General features: G+C 38.1%; 1 protein-coding gene across 4 annotated transcripts in view; it reads left to right on the top strand.

Moving 5' to 3' along the window:
• Nucleotides 1-20,329: 20,329 nt before the first annotated feature.
• Nucleotides 20,330-22,791, top strand: part of CHIC1 (cysteine rich hydrophobic domain 1) — an 81,600-nt gene continuing 79,138 nt past the window's right edge. For 2 of the 4 annotated variants that reach the window (XM_070067138.1, XM_070067137.1), the window contains exon 1: nt 20,579-21,019. In XM_070067138.1, the coding sequence (XP_069923239.1) occupies nt 20,730-21,019 (290 nt within the window). In that variant the 5' untranslated portion in view covers nt 20,579-20,729. Of the gene's footprint in view, nt 20,472-20,542; nt 21,020-22,791 lie in introns of those variants that run through there. The other 2 variants (XM_008272813.4, XM_002720115.5) reach the window with 2 other exon arrangements.

Consider the following 22,791-nt stretch of genomic DNA (forward strand, 5'->3'; position numbering starts at 1 on the left):
AACAAGTATGAAACTTCTACCTGTCAAGTTACCTTAAATATCAATGTACTAAATTTTCTAATTAAAAATAGAGTGATTGAATTAAAAATGAGACCCAACTATTGTTGCTTACAAGAATCTCACTAACCTGTAAGGACACACACAGACTGAAAGTAAAAAGATACAGGAAGCTATCTCATGCAAGTGGAAGGTCCTCCCACAAAAACAGCAGGAGTATGATATGCATACCATAAAAATAAATTTTATCAAAAGCAGTAAAAAGAGTATAAATAGATGATAAAGTGTTCAAACACGCAATTGGAAATAATACTTTTAAATATATATGCACCCAATATTGGAGCACACAAATAAATAAAACAAATGTAAATAAACTTAAAGGGAGAGATGTACTCCAATAATAGCAAGGAATTTTAGTACTTCACTTTCAGAAATGGACAGATCATGCACACATAAAATCAACAAAGAAACAGCACAGTTAAATTGTACCTTAGATCATCTGAACTTAACAGACATCTACAGAACTTTCCATCCAACAGCTGTAAAATACATATTCTTCTCAACAGCACGTGTAACATTCTCCAGGATGGATAATATGATGGGTCAAAAACAAGTCTCAGAAATTAAAAAGAATATAAATCATATCGAGTATTTTTTCACTACAATGCAAGAAAACTAGAAATCAACAAGACCTTTGTAAAGTACAAAAAAAGTATGGAAATTAAACAAATTACTCCTGAACAACCAATGAGTCATGCAAGAAATTTAAAAATTTCTTTCTTTTTTTTTTTTGACAGGCAGAGTTAGACAGAGAGAGAGAGACAGAGAGAAAGGTCTTCCTTTGCCGTTGGTTCACCCCCTAAATGGCCATGCCGGCCGCAGCACTGCGCCTATCCGAAGCAAGGAGCCAGGTGCTTCCTCCTGGTCTCCCATGTGGGTGCAGGAGCCCAAGCACTTGGGCCATCCTCCACTGCCCTCCCGGGCCACAGCAGAGAGCTGGACTGGAAGAGGGGCAACCGGGACAGAATCCAGCACCCCAATTGGGACTAGAACCCGGGGTGCCGGCGCCGCAGGCAAAGGATTAGCCAAGTGAGCCTCGGCGCTGGCCTAAAAATTTCTTTAAATGAATTAAAATTGAAGCACAACATACCAAAACCTATGAGATATGGCAAAAGCAGTATGAAATGGAAGGTTTGTAGTATCAATGCTATATTTTAAAGAAACAAATAACTCAAAATAATTTATTGCTGCACCTCAATGAACTAGAAAAATAAGCACAGATAAATCCAAAATTGATAGAAGGAAAGCAATAAAACAGAGAATAAATGACATAGACACTAAAAAATATGAAAAAAAAATCAATGAAATGAAGAACTGGTCTTTTGAAAAGGTAAACAAAATTGAAAAACCCTTAACTAGGCTAACCAAGAAAAAAAGAGAGAAGTTTCAAACATATAGACCTGGAAAGGAAAATGGAGACATTATCACTGATACCACAGAAATACATAGGAATATTAGAGATTACAGTGAACAACTATATGGTAACACTACTGATAACCTAGAAGAAATGGACAAATTCTTGTATATGTACAACTTATTGAGACTGAATCATGAAAAAATGGAATACCTAAAATACCATGAATGAGTAGTTAGATTAGACATGAGAAGTGCAGCTATAATCCAAAAATTGTACTTTCGAAATTTATAGTTATTAAATAAAAATTTTCTTAAAAAAAGAAAAAGAAAAAAAAAGACATGAGAAGTGTGGCCAACTCTGGTATAGCACTATATGGGTGCCTTTGAGTACCAGCTGCCCCACTTCCAGTCCAGTTCCCTGCTAATGCTCCTGGGAAAGCAGCAGAAGATGACGCAAGTCCTTGAGCCCCTGCACCCAGATGGGAGCTCTGGAGGAAGCTCCTGGCTTCCATCTGGCCCAGCCTTGGCCATTATAGCCATTTGGAGAGTGAGCCAGAAGATGGAAGATTTCTCTCTGTCTCTCTCTCTCTCTCTCTGTAACTCTGCCTTTCAAATGAATAAAATAAATCTTAAAAAAATACATGAGAAGAACCTGAGCTTTCTCTGCACTGATCCCAAGGTTCAGATATATGCTGTTCATTAGTGAAGTGTATCAGTAGTAGCACAGATAGATGTACGAGGCTGGAAGAAGTGGCTCCTTTTTTCAAATTCCCAATTTTCAATTAAAAAAAAAACACAAAGCATACAAAGAAAACATAGCTCATGCAAAGAAAAAAAGTTAGGTGACAGAAATAATCACTGAAGAATCACAAGTAAATATTTTAAAGCTGTCTTAAACATTCCCAAAGAACTAAGGGCTATCACAGATAAAGAAATAAAGTAAATCAGGAAAATGATATATAAACAAGATGGGAAAATCAGCAAAGAGGTAGAAATTATAAAAAAGAATAAAATAAATAATGGAGTTGAAATTTTTTTCATTAGATGATTCAACAGCAGACTCAAACAGGCAGATAAAAGAATCAGTAAATTTGAAGGCAGGACACTTGAAATTAATGAGTGTGAAAAGGCAAAAGGGAATAATGAATGATGAAAAATGAACTGTGTATAAGGAACTTATGAGATATCAATATGAGGTGTACCAATATTAGAGGTCTTCAAAAAGTTTATGGAACTGCGTATTATGAAAATACTATGCATGCATTTCCAGTGGTGGAAAATGACTACAGACATTCAGGACTCATCTGTGAGAGCAGGGGGAAAGCTGAAAATTTCCCTGAAGAATAAGGTGAAAATAGTGGTCAAGTTCATAGAATCAGGGATGGAGAATGAGGTCAAAGATGCTTCTGATAGTAGAAGTTCTATAGGAAGCTGTGGATCAGAAAAGGATCACTTTTCTGATAATGAAGCAATAGAAGCTGACAATGAGGGTGATGGTGAACCTGTGACAGAGAAAATAAAAATGCTGCAGAGTCAAGTGTTGGGACTAATATGGGTCGGACAGATGCCATGACTAAAATCCTTAACAAGAAAACTAAATATAAACTTACTGTTCTTGTCAAAAATAAAGAGGTGAAAAGAGAAAAATGAAAGTTAAACCAAGAAAGACTAGAAAGAAGAAAACAACTTGATAAGAAGCAGGAGTTGGGGACTGGCGCTGTAGCATAGCTAGTGAAGCTGCCGCCTGCAGTGCCAGCATCCCATATGGGCACTGGTTCGAGTCCCAGCTGCTCCACTTCCGATCCAGCTCTCTGCTGTGGCCTGGGAAAGCAGTAGAAGATGGCCTAAGTCCTTGGGTCTCTGCACCCGTGTTGGAGACCTGGAAGAGGCTCCTGGCTTTGGATCGGCGCAGCTCTGGCCGTTGCGGCCATCTGGGGAGTGAACCAGCAGTTGGAAGACTTTCTCTCTCTCCCTCTTCCTCTCCCCCTCTGCCTTTCAAATAAATCTTAAAAAAAAAAAAAAAAAAAGCCAAACAGAGTGAAGTGAAATCAGAATACATCCCAGGATGCCAGTATTGTGGTGTAGTGGGTGAAGCTGTCACCTGTGAAGCCAGCATCTCATATGGGTGCCAGTTTGTGTTTGGACCACTACATCCAGGTGGGAGATCTAGATGAAGCTCCTGGCTTTGTTGCGGCCATCTGGGGAGTGAACCAGTAGATGGAAAATCTTTCCATCTCTCTCTGTGACTCTGACTTTCAAATAAATAAATACATTTTTAAAAGGAAAAAGACAACAGTGGTGGCATTGGCCCAAGTTTGACGATCCTTCATGATTTCATGATGGGAGCATCTTTGAAAGACTGGAACAAGGAAAGTGATGCGCCAGATAACAGCAGACCAGATTACGCAAGTGAGTGATTCATAAAGCAACAGAATAAATGTGGTTTGCAGTCAGTTTATTTTTCTTACAAAAATACTTCATCCTCTGGCAGTTGGGGAATTATAAGGATACCATTTTTTAAAGATTTTATTTATTTATTTGAGTTACAGACAGTGAGAGGGAGAGACAGAGAGAAAGGTCTTCCTTCTGTTGGTTCACTCCCCAATTGGAGCAATGGCTGGAGCTGCTCCGATCCGAAGCCAGGAGCCAGGAGCTTCTTCCAGGTCTCCCACGCTGGTGCTTGGGCCATCTTCTACTGCTTTCCCAGGCCATAGCAGAGAGTTGGATTGGAAGAGGAGCAGCTGGGACTCGAACCAGTGCCCAAAGGGGATACGGGCGCTGTGCCACAGCGCCGGCCCATAGGATACCATTTTTAAGAAAGCCAAAAGATTTTTACCTTGTTTGATGTTCCTTTTTACATGTAAACTTTGTTAAAATTATATTTTCAACTTTTGTATAATTTTCGGCATTGTTCCTCAAAACATATGTTACAACAAATATTTCTGCTTCACCAGCAAGATCCACATTGTGCCAGGATCATCACATATTTACAGATTAGTCGTATCTGTGCTTTGTTGTTTCAGTGTCCTCAGTGTCTCTAGAAAAGGAAGGAGAATTCATAAGTAAAATGAACTCTTTGGAGTTAATATTTTTCTGCCTTCTAACTTTGAGATTACATAGCTGTAGTTTTTGGGAATAATGGATTTTTTTGTCTCTTTGGTAAGCCTTGAGCAAGCTTATAGAGTAAAATTAATAAGATTTATGATTTTGGATGATGAATTTAATTTTAGGTAATCTGGAAAATGTTTTTTAAAAAACCAGATCTCTATATTATTTCCTGCTATATATTCAGTAATATAAACAAGGACTTTCATTTATTTTTAGGTTATTTTTCATAATAGATGTATTGAGGTAGCAAGTGCCATGCATAACTTATGCAATTAGACCTAATTTCTTTTCTTTTAAAGTTTTTTTATTTTATTATTTATTTGAGAAGTAGAGTTACAGACAGTGAGAGAGAGAAACAGAGAGAAAGGTCTTTTATCTGCTGGTTCATTCCCCAAATGGCCACAACAGCCAGGGCTGAGCTGATTTGATGGCAGGAGCCATGAGCTTCCTCTGGGTCTCCCACATGGGTGCAAGAGCCCAAGGACTTGGGCCATATTCTACTGCTTTCCCAGGCCATAACAGAAAGCTGGATTGCAAGAAGAGCAATATCTTTATCATCTGTCTGTCACTCTGCATTGCAAATAAATAAACCCTTTTTAAAAATGCAGTTAAGGGAGCCAGCACCGTGGTTCACTTGGTTAATCCTCCACCTTGCAGTGCCGGCATCCCATATGGGCACTGGGTTCTAGTCCCGGTTGCTCCTCTTCCAGTCCAGCTCTCTGCTGTGGCCCGGGAGGGCAGTGGAGGATGGCCCAAGTGCTTGGGCTCCTGCACACACATGGGAGATCAGGAGGAAGCACCTGGCTCCTGGCTTCGGATTGGTGTAGTTCCGGCTGTAGTGGCCATTTGAGGAGTGAACCAACGGAAAGAAGACCTTTCTCTCTGTCTCTCTCTCACTGTCTAACTCGATCTGTCAAATAAATAATAAATAAAAAATAAAATTAAAAATTAAAAATGCAGTTAAGGTGGCAAGCCAAGGATTTTGTACTGGGGATTAACATCTGAACTAACAAATCTTCAGAATGTTTCTTAAAGAAAGCTGAGCAGCGATTCTTTCTAGTTGGCCATGAGTCATCTTTATTTGTAGTTCAGCATATAAACTCTTCCTACCAGTTTAGGGTATGGGGAATGCATCTTTCTTGGGGCTGCTCAAAATTCTACTTCTGTGTGTAAGTCCCCTAGCCCTGATAAATCATACTCTGTGGGATCTCAGCTTTGCCCAGTCTTTCATCAGGCTCCTGGGTCCTCTGCTTTCTGTGACTGCTTTGTGAACACCAGACTTTCCTAACCAATTACCATTCATACTATTGGTGAACTTGTACTGTTTTCAAATACAAACTGCTAGGAACATAAAGACGAACTTTGTCATCTCAAGCGCCCTGAAGTGCTGGTTGACGACACACCTATCCCACAGTGCCCTGGCATGGGTGAGCACACAAATGGAGAGGTAAGAGAATAGGGCTACAAGATTATCACATTATAGATTCCCAAAACTCTTAAGTTTCATTATACATATTTACCAGTTCCATTCTTATTTCTCCTGTCTCCTAGATGCTATAATTTTAAACCCAGGGCGCCACACTGGGTACATTGTTCAGAGGTCAATAAATGTGAATCTCAGCAAATGTGAATGCTCTTCTGGGCTGCTCTTTTCCCCAGTCTGTGACTAGAGCCGTTGATAATGTCCAAATAGAGAGGTTATAAAATACATGATACAGGGAAGTGTTTCTATAGTGCAAAAAATCATTGAAATCTGATCCCATCCAATCTGAAACTAATCTGGTTAAAACAAGTGCAAAATCCACTCAAGGGAAAACACTCTTGGAATTTGTACCAGCATCGAACTTGATAACTGTTCCCATGCAAGTTGCTGATTGTCAGTCAAGAAATAAAGATTTTATTTAAAGACAAAAAAATGATGAAACCACTCTGGAAAATATTTGGGTAGCACCCCAAAATGTTAAAGGTAGAGTGAAAATATAACCCATTAATGTCATTCCTAGATATATATCCAACAGAAGTAAAAACATATATCCACACTAAAATTGTACACAAATGTCCATAACAGTATTACTCAAAAAGCCAAAAATATGGAATCAATCTACACATCCATCAATTGAGTAAACAGATATGGTAGATTCATATAATGGAATACTATTCAGCCATAAAAAAGGAATGGTGTATTCATACATGCCACAAAATGGATGAACCTTGAAAAAATTATGCAAGTTTAAAATGCCAGTGCACAAACATCACATAGTCTATTATTCCACTTATACAACATATCCAGGATAGACAAATCTGTAGGACATAAAATAAATTAATAATTTCCAGGGACTGGGATAGGGAACAAAAGTAAGTGACTGCTAATTGGCATGAGATTTCTTTTCAAGGTGATAAAAATGTTATAAAATTAGACAGTGGTGATAGCTATATAACTGTGCATATACTAAAACCTACTAAATGACATACTTCAAAGAGATGAATTTTGTGATGTTTTATATCTCAGTAAAAATGAAAAAGCAGAATTAAAAACTGTTCCAGATATAATGAAATGTATAAATCCAGAAATCCAAGATGCTAAACAAACTTCAAACAAGAAATGTGAAGAAAATAAAAGCAAGGCACATCATAATCCAATTTCACAGAAACAGTAGTAAAATCTTAAAATCATCCAGAGGTAGCAGACATTTTACATCCAGTGGAATAAAGACAAGGATGACAACCAGTTTCTTTCTTTCTTTCTTTTTTTTTTTTTTTTGACAGGCAGAGTGGACAGTGAGAGAGAGAGAGAGACAGAGAGAAAGGTCTTCCTTTTTTGCCGTTGGTTCACCCTCTAATGGCCGCGGCCGGTGCACCACACTGATCCGAAGCCAGGAGCCAGGTGCTTCTCCTGGTCTCCCATGCAGGTGCAGGGCCCAAGCACTTGGGCCATCCTCCACTGCACTCCCTGGCCACAGCAGAGAGCTGGCCTGGAAGAGGGGCAAACAGGACAGAATCCGGTGCCCCGACAGGGACTAGAACCCGGTGTGCCGGCGCCGCAAGGCGGAGGATTAGCCTATTGAGCCATGGCGCCGGCTGACAACCAGTTTCTTATTTGTAATATTGCAAGGAAAACTATAAAACATTATTGAAATAAGTTTTTGACTTAAACTTCTCAATAACATTCAAAAAGGAATCTATATGACTTCCATTACTGGGAAATTTGAGTGGACATGCTTTTCTTCTGTCTTCCAATTAACAATGAAATATGCCAAACATTATATGTAAAACAAATATAAGACAACTCAGACAGGTGGAGAGAAAAAGGCAGAGTGGATAGCAACAGAATGGTTGTTTCCTAGGGTTTTCTTTTTGCCTCAGATATTCCTAAGTTACAGCTGAAAACTCTGGGGACATAAAATTCCCAACTCACGCAGACAAAATAGGAAAAAAAAAAAACCCTAACAAAAGTTAATACTCTAATCAAATAATCAAGATAGGGCAGGCTAACAATATACAAAACTTTGAAACAATAATTTCACTACTTCAACTAAATAGTACTTAAAACATTGTGCCCCCACTCTCTTCTATGCCAGCAATGACCAAGAGCGTAGATTTGAACACTTGCAAAGTTTTAACAAGATGGGCGATGGAGGACAGGGGTTGTAAAAGAAGGGCAAATAGGAAGCTGGAACTTTTATACCCTCCAAGAAGTAATGAATTCCCCTTCCACACGGTGTCAGTGTAGACCTAAGGGGAGCATGGACTTTCATTCCTACTGAAGTTTGTTCCTACTGGGGTGGTAGCAGCAAATATGCTTGGGAGAGGCTGACTTTCACAATTGCTAGGCAGTAAAAACATCTCTTATCTCCTGTTGTGTCAGTGGAGTACATGTAAGGAGAGAGGTTCTCCTACCTCAGTGAAGGAGTACCAGTAGAAGCATAATGGGGAACCAGAAACTACATGTGCCCAGCAGTCATGAAGGAGCTTCCCTGCTCATGTGTGGCAAAAATGATGCTTCCTCCTCCTCTCCTCTGTAGTTGTAGTCAGAGTAAGTCATTTGAAAGAGTGGATTTAAATAAGATCCACTTTCTTAGTGCAATATAGCTTTACTCCTATCCACTTCTTTTATGCTTTTTATGAACAAATACATTACATTTTTAAATGGTATAGGTCCTACAATACAATTAAGTTACATTGTTTTACACAATTATTTTTTCAATCAGCTAAGAAAGAAGAAATACACATTTGAATAATTTTTTATAATTACACGGTTACTTTTACCAATTTTCTTTGTTTCTTCTTGTGGATTCAAATTACTGTCTAAGGTCACATTCTTTCATCTTGAAAAAAGTTTTAGTTTCTTTTCTAAGAGGTGTGTACTAGCAAATAATTCACTCAATTTTTTTATCTGGGAATGCCTTTATTTTGTGTTCATTGTTGAATATTAGCTTTGCTGGACATTCTGTATGATTCCAATTATATGAAATGTCCAGAATAGAAAAACCTTCAGACAGACAAATGATTAGTAGTTGCTTAGGGCTTGTGAAGGGAAGAAGATTAAAGGTTGAAAGTGAATTGCATTGTTTTCTTTGGGGATGATGAAATGTTACGAAATTGAGTGTGGTGATGATCTGCTGATACTGCACATATATACTAAAATCATTGAATTGTATACTTTTAATTTTCTTAATTTATTTTTAAATTTAAAAAATTAACAGAAATACGAAGTATACATGTTTATGGGGTACTATGAGATGTTTTAGTTCATGTATACATTGAGTAGTGTCCAATCAAGGTAAGTGTATTTATCACTTCAAACCTTTAACAATTTTTCATGGGGAGAGCATGCCATATGCTACCTTCTTGTTTGTTTTTATAGAGAACATACATCTATCCCTGTCCTCATCCCTCCCCCATCCTCTCTTCAACCTCTGGTAACCACCATTATGCTTACAACTTCTATGAGAGCACCTCTAGTTTACACTCCATACAAGAGAGATATTGTGTTATTGGCTTTCTGTGTTTGGCTTATTTAACTTAACATAATGATCTCCAGTTACATTCAAGTTGTTGAAAATGACATGACTTGTAGTCCACTGGGTATATGTACCGCATTTTTTCTTTTTAAAATTTTATCTTCTAAAAAATTGACATATAAAAATGGTACATATATATGGCACACTACATGATGTTTCACTACATGTATACATTAAGCAATGTCCAATAAGGGTGAAGATATTTATACTTTCAAGCAGTTAACATTTCTTTACAGTGAAAACATCTAAAAATACTAGCTTCTAACTTCTGTAGAGAAAAACATACAATAAAGTAAGATTATCTATCTTTGTCTACTGCGCAATAAACCCCAGAAATTCTTGCTCATACCTAGCTATAACATAGTACTCATCACTCAACCTTTCCCCATCTTTCCTTGTCATTTTTCTGCCCAGCTACTGGTAACTATAATTACATTTTTTCACTTCTATGATACCACTTATTTATTTAGTTTCTGCATATGAGTGAGACAATGTGACATTTGTCTTTCTGTCCTTGGCTTCTTTCACTTAACATACTGCCCTCCAGTTCCATCCATGTTGTTGAAAATGACAATATTTCACCCTTTTTGTGGCTGGGTAATATTCCATTGTATATATGTACCACATTTTCTTTATCCATTCATCAGCTGATAGACATTTAGGTTATTTCCATTTCCTGGAAATTGTGAATACTGCTGCAATAAACATGGGTGTGCAGATTTCTCTTCAACAGATAAGGATTTCATTTCCCTTGAATATATACCCAGATGTAGGATTTGGATAATATGGTAGTTTTAATTTTAGTTTTGTGAGCAACATCCATACTGTTTTCCATAGTGGTTGTAGTAATTTACAGTCCTACCAACATAAACAAGGGATCCTTGTTATCTTTTGTCTTTTTGATAACAGCTATACTAGAGTGAAGTTGTATCTCATTGTGGTTTTGACTTGCATTTCCCTGATGGTTAGTGATGTTGAACACTTTTTCATGTACCTGTTTGCCATTTGTATGTCTTCCTTTGAGAAATGTCTGTTTAGATCTATTGTCCATTTCTAATTTTTACTTTGTTTGCTAATTGAATTGTTGGAATTCCTTAAATACTCTTGATAGTAACCCCTTGTTAAATATACAGCTTGTATATATTTTATCCCATCTGTAGGTTGTGTATTTACTCTGTTGATTTTTTTTTTTTTTGCTGTGCAGAAGTTCTTTAGTTTGAGGAAATCCAACTTGTCTGTTTTTGCTTTTATTTCCTGTGCTTTTGGAGTCTGAGCCAGAAAATCATCGCCATTCCAATATCCTGAAATGTTTTCCCCATTTTCTTCAGATCATTTCAGTCTCAGGTCTCACATTTAGGTCTTTAATCCATTTTGAGCTTTTTTTTTTGCAAATCATGGGAGATAGGGGTCTAGTTTCATTCTTTTGAATGTGCATATCATTTTCCAGTATCATTTATTAAAAAGTCTATCCTTTTCCAATACATGTTCTCAGCATCATTATCAAAGATCAGTTGGCTGTAGATGTGTGGGCTTATGCCTAGGGTCTTTACTGCATTCCAGTAGTCTATAGATCTGTTTTTATGCCAATATCATGTTTCAATACAGTATCTTTGGGGCTGTAGTGGTTTAGCACTTTAAGCCTCTGCCTGTGACACCAGCACCTCATATGAGTACTTGTTAGAAACCCAGCTGCTTCACTTCCAATCCAGATCCTTGCTAATGCTCCTGGGAGAGCAGCGGCAGCTGGCCCAAGTACTTGGATCCCTATAACCGTGTGAGAGACCCAGAGGAAGCACCAGGCTCCTAGGTTCAGCCTACCTCAGCCCCAGCCATTGTAATATTTTTTTAAAGTAGAGTAGTTTTGTAATATACTTTAAAGTTAGGTAATGTAATGTCTCCTGTTCATTTTGCTTATGATCTCTTTGGATATTTGGCATTTTCTGTGGTTCCATAAAATTGTAGTGGTGTTTTTTCCAGTTCTGTAAAAAACATCACCAGGCTTTTGCTAGCAATTGCATTTATCAGTAAGTTATTTTCAGTAGTATGCACATTTTAATGATATTGATTCTTCCAACACATGGACATGGAATGCCTTTCCATTTCTTTATGTCCTCTTCGATTTCTGTCATCAATGATTTGTAGTTTTCATTTTAGAGATCTATCACTTTTTTGGTTAGATTTATTCCCAGGTATTTTATTCTATTTTCGGTAGCTATTGATATATAACAATGCTATTGATTTTTTAAAAAAAAATTGAGTATTTTAATGGAAAGTAATTTAGCTTACCACAAAATAGTACTATAAGACAGTATTTTTGTCTGTTTTCTTTTTTAATTAATTTATCTTTTAAGGAATATAAATTTCATATGTACAACTTTAGGAATATAGTTATTCTTCCAACCCTACCCACCCTCCCACCCCTCCTCCTCCCTCTCCCCTTTCCAGTGTCATTCTCCATTAAGATTCATTTTCAATTAACTTTGTACACAGAAGACCAACTCTATACTAAGTAAAGATTTCAACAATTTGCATACACATGTACGCACACACAAAAAAATTGAGAACAAGTATCACAGTAGACGCTCATAATACAACTCATTGAGGACAGAGATCTTGCATGGGGAGTTAGTGCACAGTGACTCCGGTTGTTAATTTAACAATTAACACTCGTATGTATGACCATCTGAGGCTCTTGACATGAGCTGCCTAGGCTATGGAAGCCTTTTGAATCCACAAACTCTTGTCAGTACTTAAACAAGGCCATAAGCAAAGTGGAAGTTCTCTCCTCCCTTTAGAAAAAGTACATCCTTCTATGATGGCCACTTCTTTCCATTGGAGTATCAATCACAGAGATCCTTCATGTAGAATATTTTTTTTTTGCCACAGTGTCTTGGATTTTCATGCCTGAAATACTCTCATGGGCTTTTAAGCCAGACCAGGAAGCCTTAAGGGCTGATCCTGAGGTCAGAGTGTTACTTAAAGCAATTGTCGGGCTGGCACCGTGGCTCAATAGGCTAATCCTCCACCTGCAGTGCCGGCACTCTGGGTTCTAGTCCCGGTCGGGGTGCCGGATTCTATCCCGGTTGCCCCTCCTCCAGTCCAGTTCTCTGCTGTGGCGCAGGAGTGCAGTGGAGGATGGCCCAAGTCCTTGGGTCCTGCACCCACATGGGAGACCAGGAGAAGCACCTGGCTCCCAGCTTCGGATCAGCGCGGTGTGCCAGCCGCAGCATGCTGGCCGCAGCGGTCATCGGGGGGTGAACCAATGGAAAAGGAAGACCTTTCTCTCTGTCTCTCTCTCGCACTGTCCACTCTACCTGACAAAAAAATAAATAAAAAAGTAAAGCAACTGTCATTCTTATGAGTCTGCTGTGGGGACTGCTTCCCATGTTGGAAGAGACTACAAGACCCAAATTATTACTAGACATAAAAAGTTTATATTAACCTGATTAAAGGATCAGGAAAGGAATAAAGGATCAGGAAAATGTAATTATAAGCATATCCTCACCTAATAAGAAAGCCTAATACCATGTGCAGTAGAGACTAATAAAATGAAAAAGAAATGTAGGATTTAAAAAATAATAGAGACTTCAATGTTCCAATCTCTATGAACAGAAAAATGAGACAGAAAATAAATTGGCTTTGTACAGCACTATAAAGTAGATATAAACAACATTTTGAGGACACTCCAATCAATAAAAGCAGAATATACAATATATATGGCACCTTATAAAAATATATTATGCAATAAGCCATAAGACAAGTCTCAGTAAATATAAAATGATCATCACACAATTTATGTTCTCAAATCACAGTGGAATTAAACGAGAAATCCACAACAGAAGGAAAATATGTAAATATCTAGAACTTAAAGAAATATATGGGGCTGGTGCTGTGGCGTAGCAGATAAAGCTGCCACCTGCAGTGCCAGCGTCCCATATGGGCGCCAGTTTGAGTTCCGGCCTCTCCACTCCTGATCCAGCTCTCTGCTATGGCCTGGGAAAGCAGTAGAAGATGGCCCAACTCCTTGTGCCCTTGTTCCTCCAGGAAGACCTGGAGGAAGCTCCTGCTTCTGGCTTCCAATTGGCGCAGCTCCAGCCGTTGCAGACAGTTAATAGCTTATGATTTCTGACTTTATTACAAACCATTGAATATGCCACATGCTGCATGCCAGATGCCAAGGATGTATGTGAGCCTCACATCTTTTTTTTTCTGAAGATTTATTTATTTTACTTGAAAGAGTTACACAGAGAGAGAAGGAGAGGCAGAGAGAGAGGTCTTCCACCTGCTGGTTCACTCTCTAATAGGTAGCTAGATTGATGAGGAAAAAAACCTAGAGAAGACAAAATTTCCAGAGTCATGTGAATGAGGGGATATTACTAGTAACGTGACAGAAATTGAAAAGATTATAAGGGAATAAAAGAAACAATTTTAGACCAACAAATTTGGCACCTTATGTGAAGCAAATTCCTAAAAGACAAAAAGTACTAAAGCTTTATGTAAGTAGAAATAGAATGTCTGAATAGACATATTACAAGAGTAATAATAATAACTACTCATATACACAAGAGATCCCATTCTGTGAATTCTACCAAATATTTAAAGACTAAAAATAAAATTCTTCACAAATTCCCACAGAAAACAGAGGAAATGGAGCAAATCCCAATATATTCTATTTTCATGATACCAATGCCAGACCAATATCACAAGGGAAAAAAAAATACAGACCAATATCCTTCATGAATATAAATGTAAGACTCTTAAATACTAAAAAACTGAATCTACCAACATATAAAAGTAATTATACACAGAGACTAAGTATAATTCATCCCAGGGCTGAAAGTTTGGTTTAACAATTGAAAATCAATTTGCATAATAAAATGTAAGAGAGTAAAGGACAAAAATTCCATGATCAACTCTATTGGCATGGAAAAGGCATTTGACTAAACATCCATTCCTGATTTCTTTTTAAATTCAAGCCAATGAAATCAGGCAGGGAGAGAGAGAGAGAGAGAGAGAGAGAGAGAGAAAGACATGGAGGGAGAAGGAATAGGTAAAATTCTATTCATTCGCAAACTACATGGTCTATATGTGGAAAATCCTAAGGAATTCAAAAACACACACTCATACACAAATCCACTAATAACTAGTAAAGTGTACAGTAAAGCAGTATACCACTCCATCAACATAAAGAAATAAATGGTATCCCCATGTATTAATAATGTGCAATACAATATATGAAATTAAGAAAACAATTTTATTCACAAGAACATAAAAAAGAATAAAAATATTTATGAATATATTTAACAAATAATTGAAATATTTTTAAAGATTTATTTATTTATTTTGAAAGAGTTACAGGGAGAAGCAGAGAAAGAGAGAGCGATCTTCCATATGCTGGTTCATTCTCCAAATGGTCACAATGGCCAGTGCTGGGCCAGGCCTAAGCCAGGAGCCAGGAGCTTCATCTGTGTCTCCCAAGTATGTGGCAGGTGTCAAAAACACTTGAGCCATCTTTGCTGCTTTTCCTAGGCCATTATCCAGGAGCTGGATTAGAGGTGGACCAGACAGGATTTGGACTGGTACCCAGATAGGATGCCAATGTTGCAGGCAGTAGCTTAACCACTGCACCGCAACACCAGCCCCAGAATTCCAAGTTTTGTACACTGAAAACTATAAAACATAAGTGAAGGGATTTTTTTTAAATTCCCACATAACTGGAGTGACATCTCATGTTTCTGTATCAGAAAACTTAACATGTTGACAACATTCTCCAAATTGATCTACACATTCAATTGGTTCCCATCAAAATTCCAGGTGGCTTTTTAGAACTAAACTGATGAGAATATCCTAAAATTTGCATTGAAATGCAAAAGACTCAAGATAGACAAAACAATATTGAAAAGAACAAATTTTGTTTCTGATTAAAAACTTACTGCAAAGCTACAATATTCAAGATGGTGTGGTACTGGTGTGAAGATAGACATATAGAAAGAGTGACTGATTGAAATTACGAGTAAGAGTCCCAACATAAACCCATACATTTATGGTCAATTGGTTTTCAACAGAAGTACCAAAGCAATTCAACAGAAAAATGGCAGTTTTCAACAAATGACTCTTGGATAATCTGTTAGTCACCATGAAAAACTAGGAATTTAATCTCTTACCTAGTACTATCCATAAAAATAACTTAAAAATAGATCACTGACCTAAATTTAAGAGTTAAGACTATATTGGATTAGGAAAATTCTTCTTAAATGTGTCATCAATTAAAATATTTTTCATTTTAAGACATCATACAATATAAAAAGGCAAACCAAAGACTGGAACAAAACATTTGCACCTCATATATCCGATAAAAGACTTCTGTTCAGGATATACAATGGATATTTATAACTAAACAATAAGACATACTGATTTTAAAAGTGCATAAAAACTGTGTACACCTGTGTATAGTAGTTTTCTTTATAACAACCAAAATCTGGAAACAACCCAGATGTCCTTTAGTGGGCAAACAGCTAGACAAGCTATGATGATGCATCTATACTGTTGAATGCTACACAGAAACAAAAAGGAATGAATCATTGATACATCCAATAACTTGTATGATTATCAGGATATCTATGCAGGATGAAAAAAGCCAATCCATAAAGGTTATATATAGTATGATACAATTTATATAACCTTCTTAAAATGACAACATTATACATGGTAAATAGATTAAAATGGTTGTCAGTGCAAAGAAAGGGGATTTACAATGATTATGAAAGTGTAACTGGAGGGAATCTTGTGGTGATGTAATTGTTCTATGTCTTAGGTGTAGCGGTCATAAAAACCTTTACTTGTGTTGAAAATTACATAGAACTAAATTCAGACACACACACAACCACATACACAAAAAAGTACATGTGTTACTGGAAATCTGAATAAAATAGGTGGATTGTACCAATGTCAATTTCATGGTTATGATAATGTACTGTAGTTAGGCAAGATGTTGCTATTGGGAGATAATGAATAAAGGAGAGGGTAAGCAGGACCTCTCTGTATTATTTTTACAACTACAAATGAATCTACAATAATCGCAAAAAAAGTTTAATTTTAAAAAATGGGGTAAAAGACTTAAGCAGACATTTCATCAAAGATACATGAATAGAAAACAGGCATATAAAATGATTCTCAACATAATTAGTCATTAGGGAAATGAAAAACAAAACCACAATACACACCCACAAGAATATTTATAATAAAAAAAGACAGATAATACCAAATATTGGAAAGGATGTGAGGTGAGGAAAATTGAACCCTTGGGGCTGGCATTGTGGCACAGCTGGTAAAGCTGCCGCCAGCATCACATATGGGTCCCTATTTGTATCCCAGTTGCTCTACTTATAATCCAGCTCCCTGCTGATAGCCTGGGAAAAGCAGTCGATGATGGTCCAAGTATTTGGGCCCTGCTACCCACATGGAAGATCCGGATGGTGCTCCTGGCTCCTGGCTCCTGGCTTCAGCTTGGCCCAGCCTTGGCCACTGCAGCCATCTAAAGAGTAAAACAGCAGATGGAAGATATCTCTCTCTCTCTCTCTCTCTCTTTCTCTGTCTCTCCTTCCCTCTCTGTAACTCTGATTTTCAAATCAATCAATCTTTTTAAAAAAAAAAGTAGAACCCGGGGCCGGCGCTGAGGCACAGTGGGTTAGAGCCCTGGCTTGAAGCGCCGGCATCCCATATGGGCACCAGTTCTGGTCCTGGCTGCTCCTCTTCCAATCCAGCTCTCTGCTATGGCCTGGGATAGCGGTGGAAGATGGCCCAAGTCCTTGGGCCCCTGAACCCGTGTGGGAGACCCGGAGGAGGTTCTTGGCTCCTGGATTAGGATTGGCACAGCTCCAGCCATTGCGGTCATCTGGGGCATGAACCAGTGGATGGAGGACCTCTCTCTCTGTTTCTACCTCTCTCTGTAACTCTGACTTTCAAATAAATAAAATAAATATTTAAAAAAAAAGGTAAAACCCCCACACATAGTTGAGGGTATGTAAACTGATGGAGCTGGAAAACAGTTTGGCAGTTTCTTATCAGATCAAACATGATCATATCAAATTACTCAAATCATAGTTATCTACCCAGGAGAAATTAAAAATATTCACACAGAAATGTGCATGTGAATATTCATAGCAGCATGTTCACAGTGTAGAAAAGTTAGAAGGAAATGCAAATATCATCAATAGTTGAATAAACAAAATCACAACAGAATACTTATTTATCATCAGTTAAAAGTCATCAAGTACTTCCACATTTACAAAAATGGATGAACCTGAAAAACATTATACTAAGAGAAAGAAGCTAGGCGCAAAAGATGACATAGTGCATGATTCAACTTATTTGAAATGTCCGTTAAAGTACTAAAGAAACATAAAAAGTATTTTAAAGGTTGCTTAGGCCTGGGGATGAGAATTGGGAGTGACTGAAAGTGACACATATTTCTTTTCATGGTGATGAAAATGTTCTAAAATTAGTTTGTAGTGATAGTTGCACAACTCTGTAAATGTACTAAAATCACTGAATTATATGTTTTAATAAATAAAATTAAGAGGTTACAATTCTTTTCCACTGTTTTAAGGTTGACACACTCTCAAATGGTTAAACCTGTGACTGTGTTCCTCTGGTCTCCATCTATTAGATGGGAAAATTACCCCATGCCTTAGCTTAGCACATCAGAAAGTTACGTTACATGGCCTCCTTTCTTGTCCTCCACTCCTCAATTTATTATCCTCAATGCTAAAGTATCATTTGAAAACCCTAGCATTTATTGTGTTTACTGACAATGGATAAACAAAATTTCCTTGGTTTGCCCAGTTTCAAATTTTCCTGTCGCTCAGCAAAACAAATTGCCTTTGGAATCACATTTGCCTTTTCAGCATCACGTGTATGAAAGAAACCAGATGAGCAAAATTGACAACACTTGTGAGTTTAAGCAAATATAGCACTTCCCTGAGCTGCTTTTTTTCTTTTGACTGACTAAACATCAGAGGGCTCTTTGCATTTTGACAGTGGAATTTTCTCCTCCTTAGCCTTCCCTCCTTAACTCCCATCCCCTACCACTCTTGCGTCTTCACTTTGCCATAGTTCCAGTACCTTATTTGTATTTATTACAAAGTCCACTTCTTATTCCTTTCCTTTTTCATTTCTCTCCTTTAAATTATGGAAATATTGTTCCCTTTAGACACTGACTCAGTGTGGTTTTATGGATAATGTAAAGTGTTTGGAAATTTTTAGTCTCATCTTTGGCTTTTTTGCTTCTTCAATGACAAGTACTGGGGCAACATATTGAATTTTATCTTAAGTCTAAGGTATTTTACTCCCATGTTGATATATGACATATCTATTAACACCCAGAAAAACAATGATATACATGTTTTGCCAGAAGGCTATTATTAGATATTTTAAGGTCCCATCTTTTACTATAATCTCTGGCTAGCAGATAAAGTTCTCTCTAGTATAAAAACTTAGATTTTGTTGCTTACTGATAGTGTTAAAACTTATTTTTAAAGTTCTTAAATAATTGACTTTTGAATGCAATGGGAAACTTCTCACTTTAATAACACAAACCCCTTGATAATGATAATGGTCTGATCCATTGCTCTTATAGAATTAATTTCTTTCTCTCTCATACACCTGAAGTACTTAGTTTATACTGTTATGCTGCTAATGTAATACTCATCCTAAATTAGAGCATGGCTATGTCTGTTTCTCTAGTCTCACCACCTGAATGGGATGCAGATGCAGTGTAGTAGAATGAACAGTGAAGTTGGTATTAGAATATCTGAATACAGTATTTGTTCTGTTACTTAGCAGCTCTAAGACTATTGTTTTAATGACATGGATTTTGTGCTGCTGCCAAGGACAAACTAGTTTGGCACATTCCTTGGAAACTCAAAATATGTGATCTCTACAACATTTCAGTGAGTGTGGAGAATATAGGATAGAATATTTCAAATGGAAAATTTTGGAGAAAAGGTCATCATAGACCTGGACAAATTACTTAAGCTTCTTGAGACTCAGTTTTCTCATCTATAAAACAGGTGCCTAACTTCAGGACTGTTTAAATATTAACTGAGATATTGTATGTGAAAAAGCCTAGCTCAATGTCTGGAAAAATGGACAATGTTAATTAATGCTTCCTTGGGTTGGAATGCATTCTCCAACCTCCCCTCTTATCTCTATTCCCTGCCCCCAACACACACACACACCCCACCACAACCACCAACTGAACCACAGCCCAAAAAAAGTCCTCCAAAATCCAAACTTGTAAATTCTGATTTAACTTTTCAGAAAGAGTCCATAAGACACCACTCTACAAAACTTTTTCAAACAACTTCCTTTAGGAAGTAATAGCCCCTTGGTTATGAGTTCTGGGCTTTGGTAATCAGAAGAGACCCCTAAATTTAGTAGCTGCATGACCTTGGACAAGTTACTTATTCTCTCTGCATCTAGATTTCCTGTCCGTAAAACGAGATCAATATGGTACATATCTCATAGAGTTGCGGAGGACTAAATGAGATAGATACAAAAAACGCTTAGCACAGCCTCTGACACTAAGTCCTCCAGAAGTATTACGTAGTAGGAGAAGTAGGTATAGCAATTTCCTCTTCAGTAAAATGCTAATAAAATGCTTACTCTGCTTTCCACTGTTGTGGCAAGGTTCTGACGCAAAAGTCTTTTAAATTTTAATTTTGAACAAACAGAAGGGTATACTGCACCTTGAGTTATTTGGGGCAAAGTCCTCAATTCACTTTTATAGAATATGCTTTCTCTCGGCTGCCTGCACTGTGGGTGCAACTTTAATCATTACGGAATAAAATCAGAAGGTATGTCCCTCGGATACAAGCAGCTGACTCCCAAAGAGCAGAATTCAGATCAGCCCCCGAAGACCGCACCTCGGTAATTCCTTGGAGTTCACCTCTAACGGCCCCCTCCCCTTGGAGCCGCGCAAGCGTACACTGAATTTGCGCCTCTCTTCCTCATGCCCCCGCCTCCAACACCCCCCCCACCCCCGGTCTGCCTAATACGCAGGCGCGTCTCCTCAAAGCCTGTCCCTCCCCCTCCTCTTTCTCTTCATTTCGTTCCCCCTCCTCTTCCAGCACCTCGGCAGGTTCAAACTCTTCTCGGTGAGAGTGGCGGTGCTCGCGACGTCACGTGATGAGCATCCTGCTGCCCAACATGGCGGAGTTCGACACCATCTCGGAACTGGAGGAGGAGGAGGAAGAAGAAGCGGCAACGTCGTCGTCGTCGTCGTCGCCGTCGTCGTCGGTCTCTGGACCCGACGATGACGAGGAAGATGAGGAGGAGGAGGAGGAGGAAGAGGAGGAGGAGGAGGAAGAGGAGGAGGAGGAAGAGGCGCCGCCCCCGCCCCGGGTAGTGAGCGAGGAGCATCTGCGGAGATATGCCCCCGACCCTGTATTGGTGCGGGGCGCCGGCCACATCACTGTGTAAGCGAGAGGGGGCTATGGGGTTTGAAAAAGCCGAGATTTGGCGACAGAGAAAAAAGAAACGTGATCGAGGGGCCTGTGAGGTGGGGGAGGGCTGACTGAGACATACAGTTAGGAAAGGACACCTGGTTTACATTTTAGGAGAAACGGTGTAAAGAAAGTGAAGAGCATGTGTGATGCAGCAACGCAGGCAAAGACTGAGTATAGCACAGGGAAGTTAGGGGTTTAGGAGCCAGAGCGATTGGAGTAGGGGTGAATTTCCTTTCTTGTGTGTATCCTGGTGAGCGAATAGTCACTAAACTGCAGGATGTACCAGAGGGTTCTTTGCTGCCAAGATTGGTGTCTAGTGGAAAACGGTGCAACTGCTGTGACATGTGATCAGAACTAGGTTTGGATTCTTCCAAACAGAAACATGATACATTTTGTGAAAATATTATAAAATATCAATCCATCCCTTCTTTCCGTCGAATCCTTATGTGAATGAATACAATAATCCCCTGTTTTGAACAGTGCTGCACTGAACATTCCTGAAATAGCACACCAGTAGAGGTTCAGGTTGAAAGACAGCTGTGGAAAGTAGAAAGAGGAATGAATTGAGAGTCAAGGCTCTTGGATGCACATTTCAATTTTGCTTCTTACTGATGCTATGACCTTGGTCAGATTGCTTCCCATTTCTGGGCCTTGATATCTCCATCTGTAAAATGAAACGTTTGAAGTAGACGGTTTCTAAAGCATAGAGTTCTGAGATAATCTAAGAGACCTCCAGGGGCTTTTGTATTCCTGAATACTAAGTATACAAACGTTAAGTGTCTGTGGAAATTTGTCTTCTGAGAGCTGAGGATGATTTCTTAAAAACTTACCAGGGTGGCTTTTTTTAAACTTTTAAATCTTGGATCATATTTGAGAAAATAAAATGGAGAGGAACTTCAGGACATAGTAGTTATAAAGACAAAAAAGATGACTCTCTGTACTTTGAAGAGTGATTCCTCATTTATATTTGCTTGGACTGTAAATACTTGAAGTTGAACTGTTTTGTCATGTGCATTCTCTTAACTATACTCCCTTTTACTGCATTTTCAAAACATGCTGCCTCTAATTTTGATTATTGGCTCACCTGGCCCCTTTAACTTTCACTTGAGTTCATATTAAATGAAATCATATGTTACAAACCTCCTCCATCATGTTAACTTTTAATTTTAACATGTTGAGTATTTTGATTGTAATATACTTTGGTAGTCCTTGCATGGAATGTATTAACAAAGACTATGAAATTGTGGAAAGGTCTGGGAGGCTTTTGGGCTTGCTTTTTGATTAGTCAATTTTAAGACAGTTTTTGTTGGTCCAAAAATTTTGCAAATAGTTTACAATGGTTAGATGCCAGCTTGCTGCACTGTTTTACTTCCATTCCTTATTCACTAGGAAGAAAATTTATTAGTCAAACTAATTATGATTCTGGCTACTTTCTTGAAGATTATTTAACATAACTGAGCAGTGAAAAACTATCTTCTTCCATTTCATAATTTTATATTATAAAACTTCATTCCTTCTGCATTATTTTCTGAAATTCAAACAATGGAGAAGGAGCAAGGAAATAGTATTTAAGTTCCCTAAAACTTACTGGTGGTTCATCTCCTCTCCACATAACCATGGTAAAGTACTTTATAAACCTATATTCTTCATGAAAAGCAGAGCACTGATGCTTGCCATCCCCAGGCTCTTGTATTAGGTATAATGTCCCTCCCAGCTTAAAAAAAATGGGATTAGGAATTAGG

The sequence above is a fragment of the Oryctolagus cuniculus genome, chromosome X (assembly GCF_964237555.1).
Source record: "Oryctolagus cuniculus chromosome X, mOryCun1.1, whole genome shotgun sequence".
In the NCBI taxonomy this organism is placed as follows: Eukaryota; Metazoa; Chordata; class Mammalia; order Lagomorpha; family Leporidae; genus Oryctolagus; species Oryctolagus cuniculus.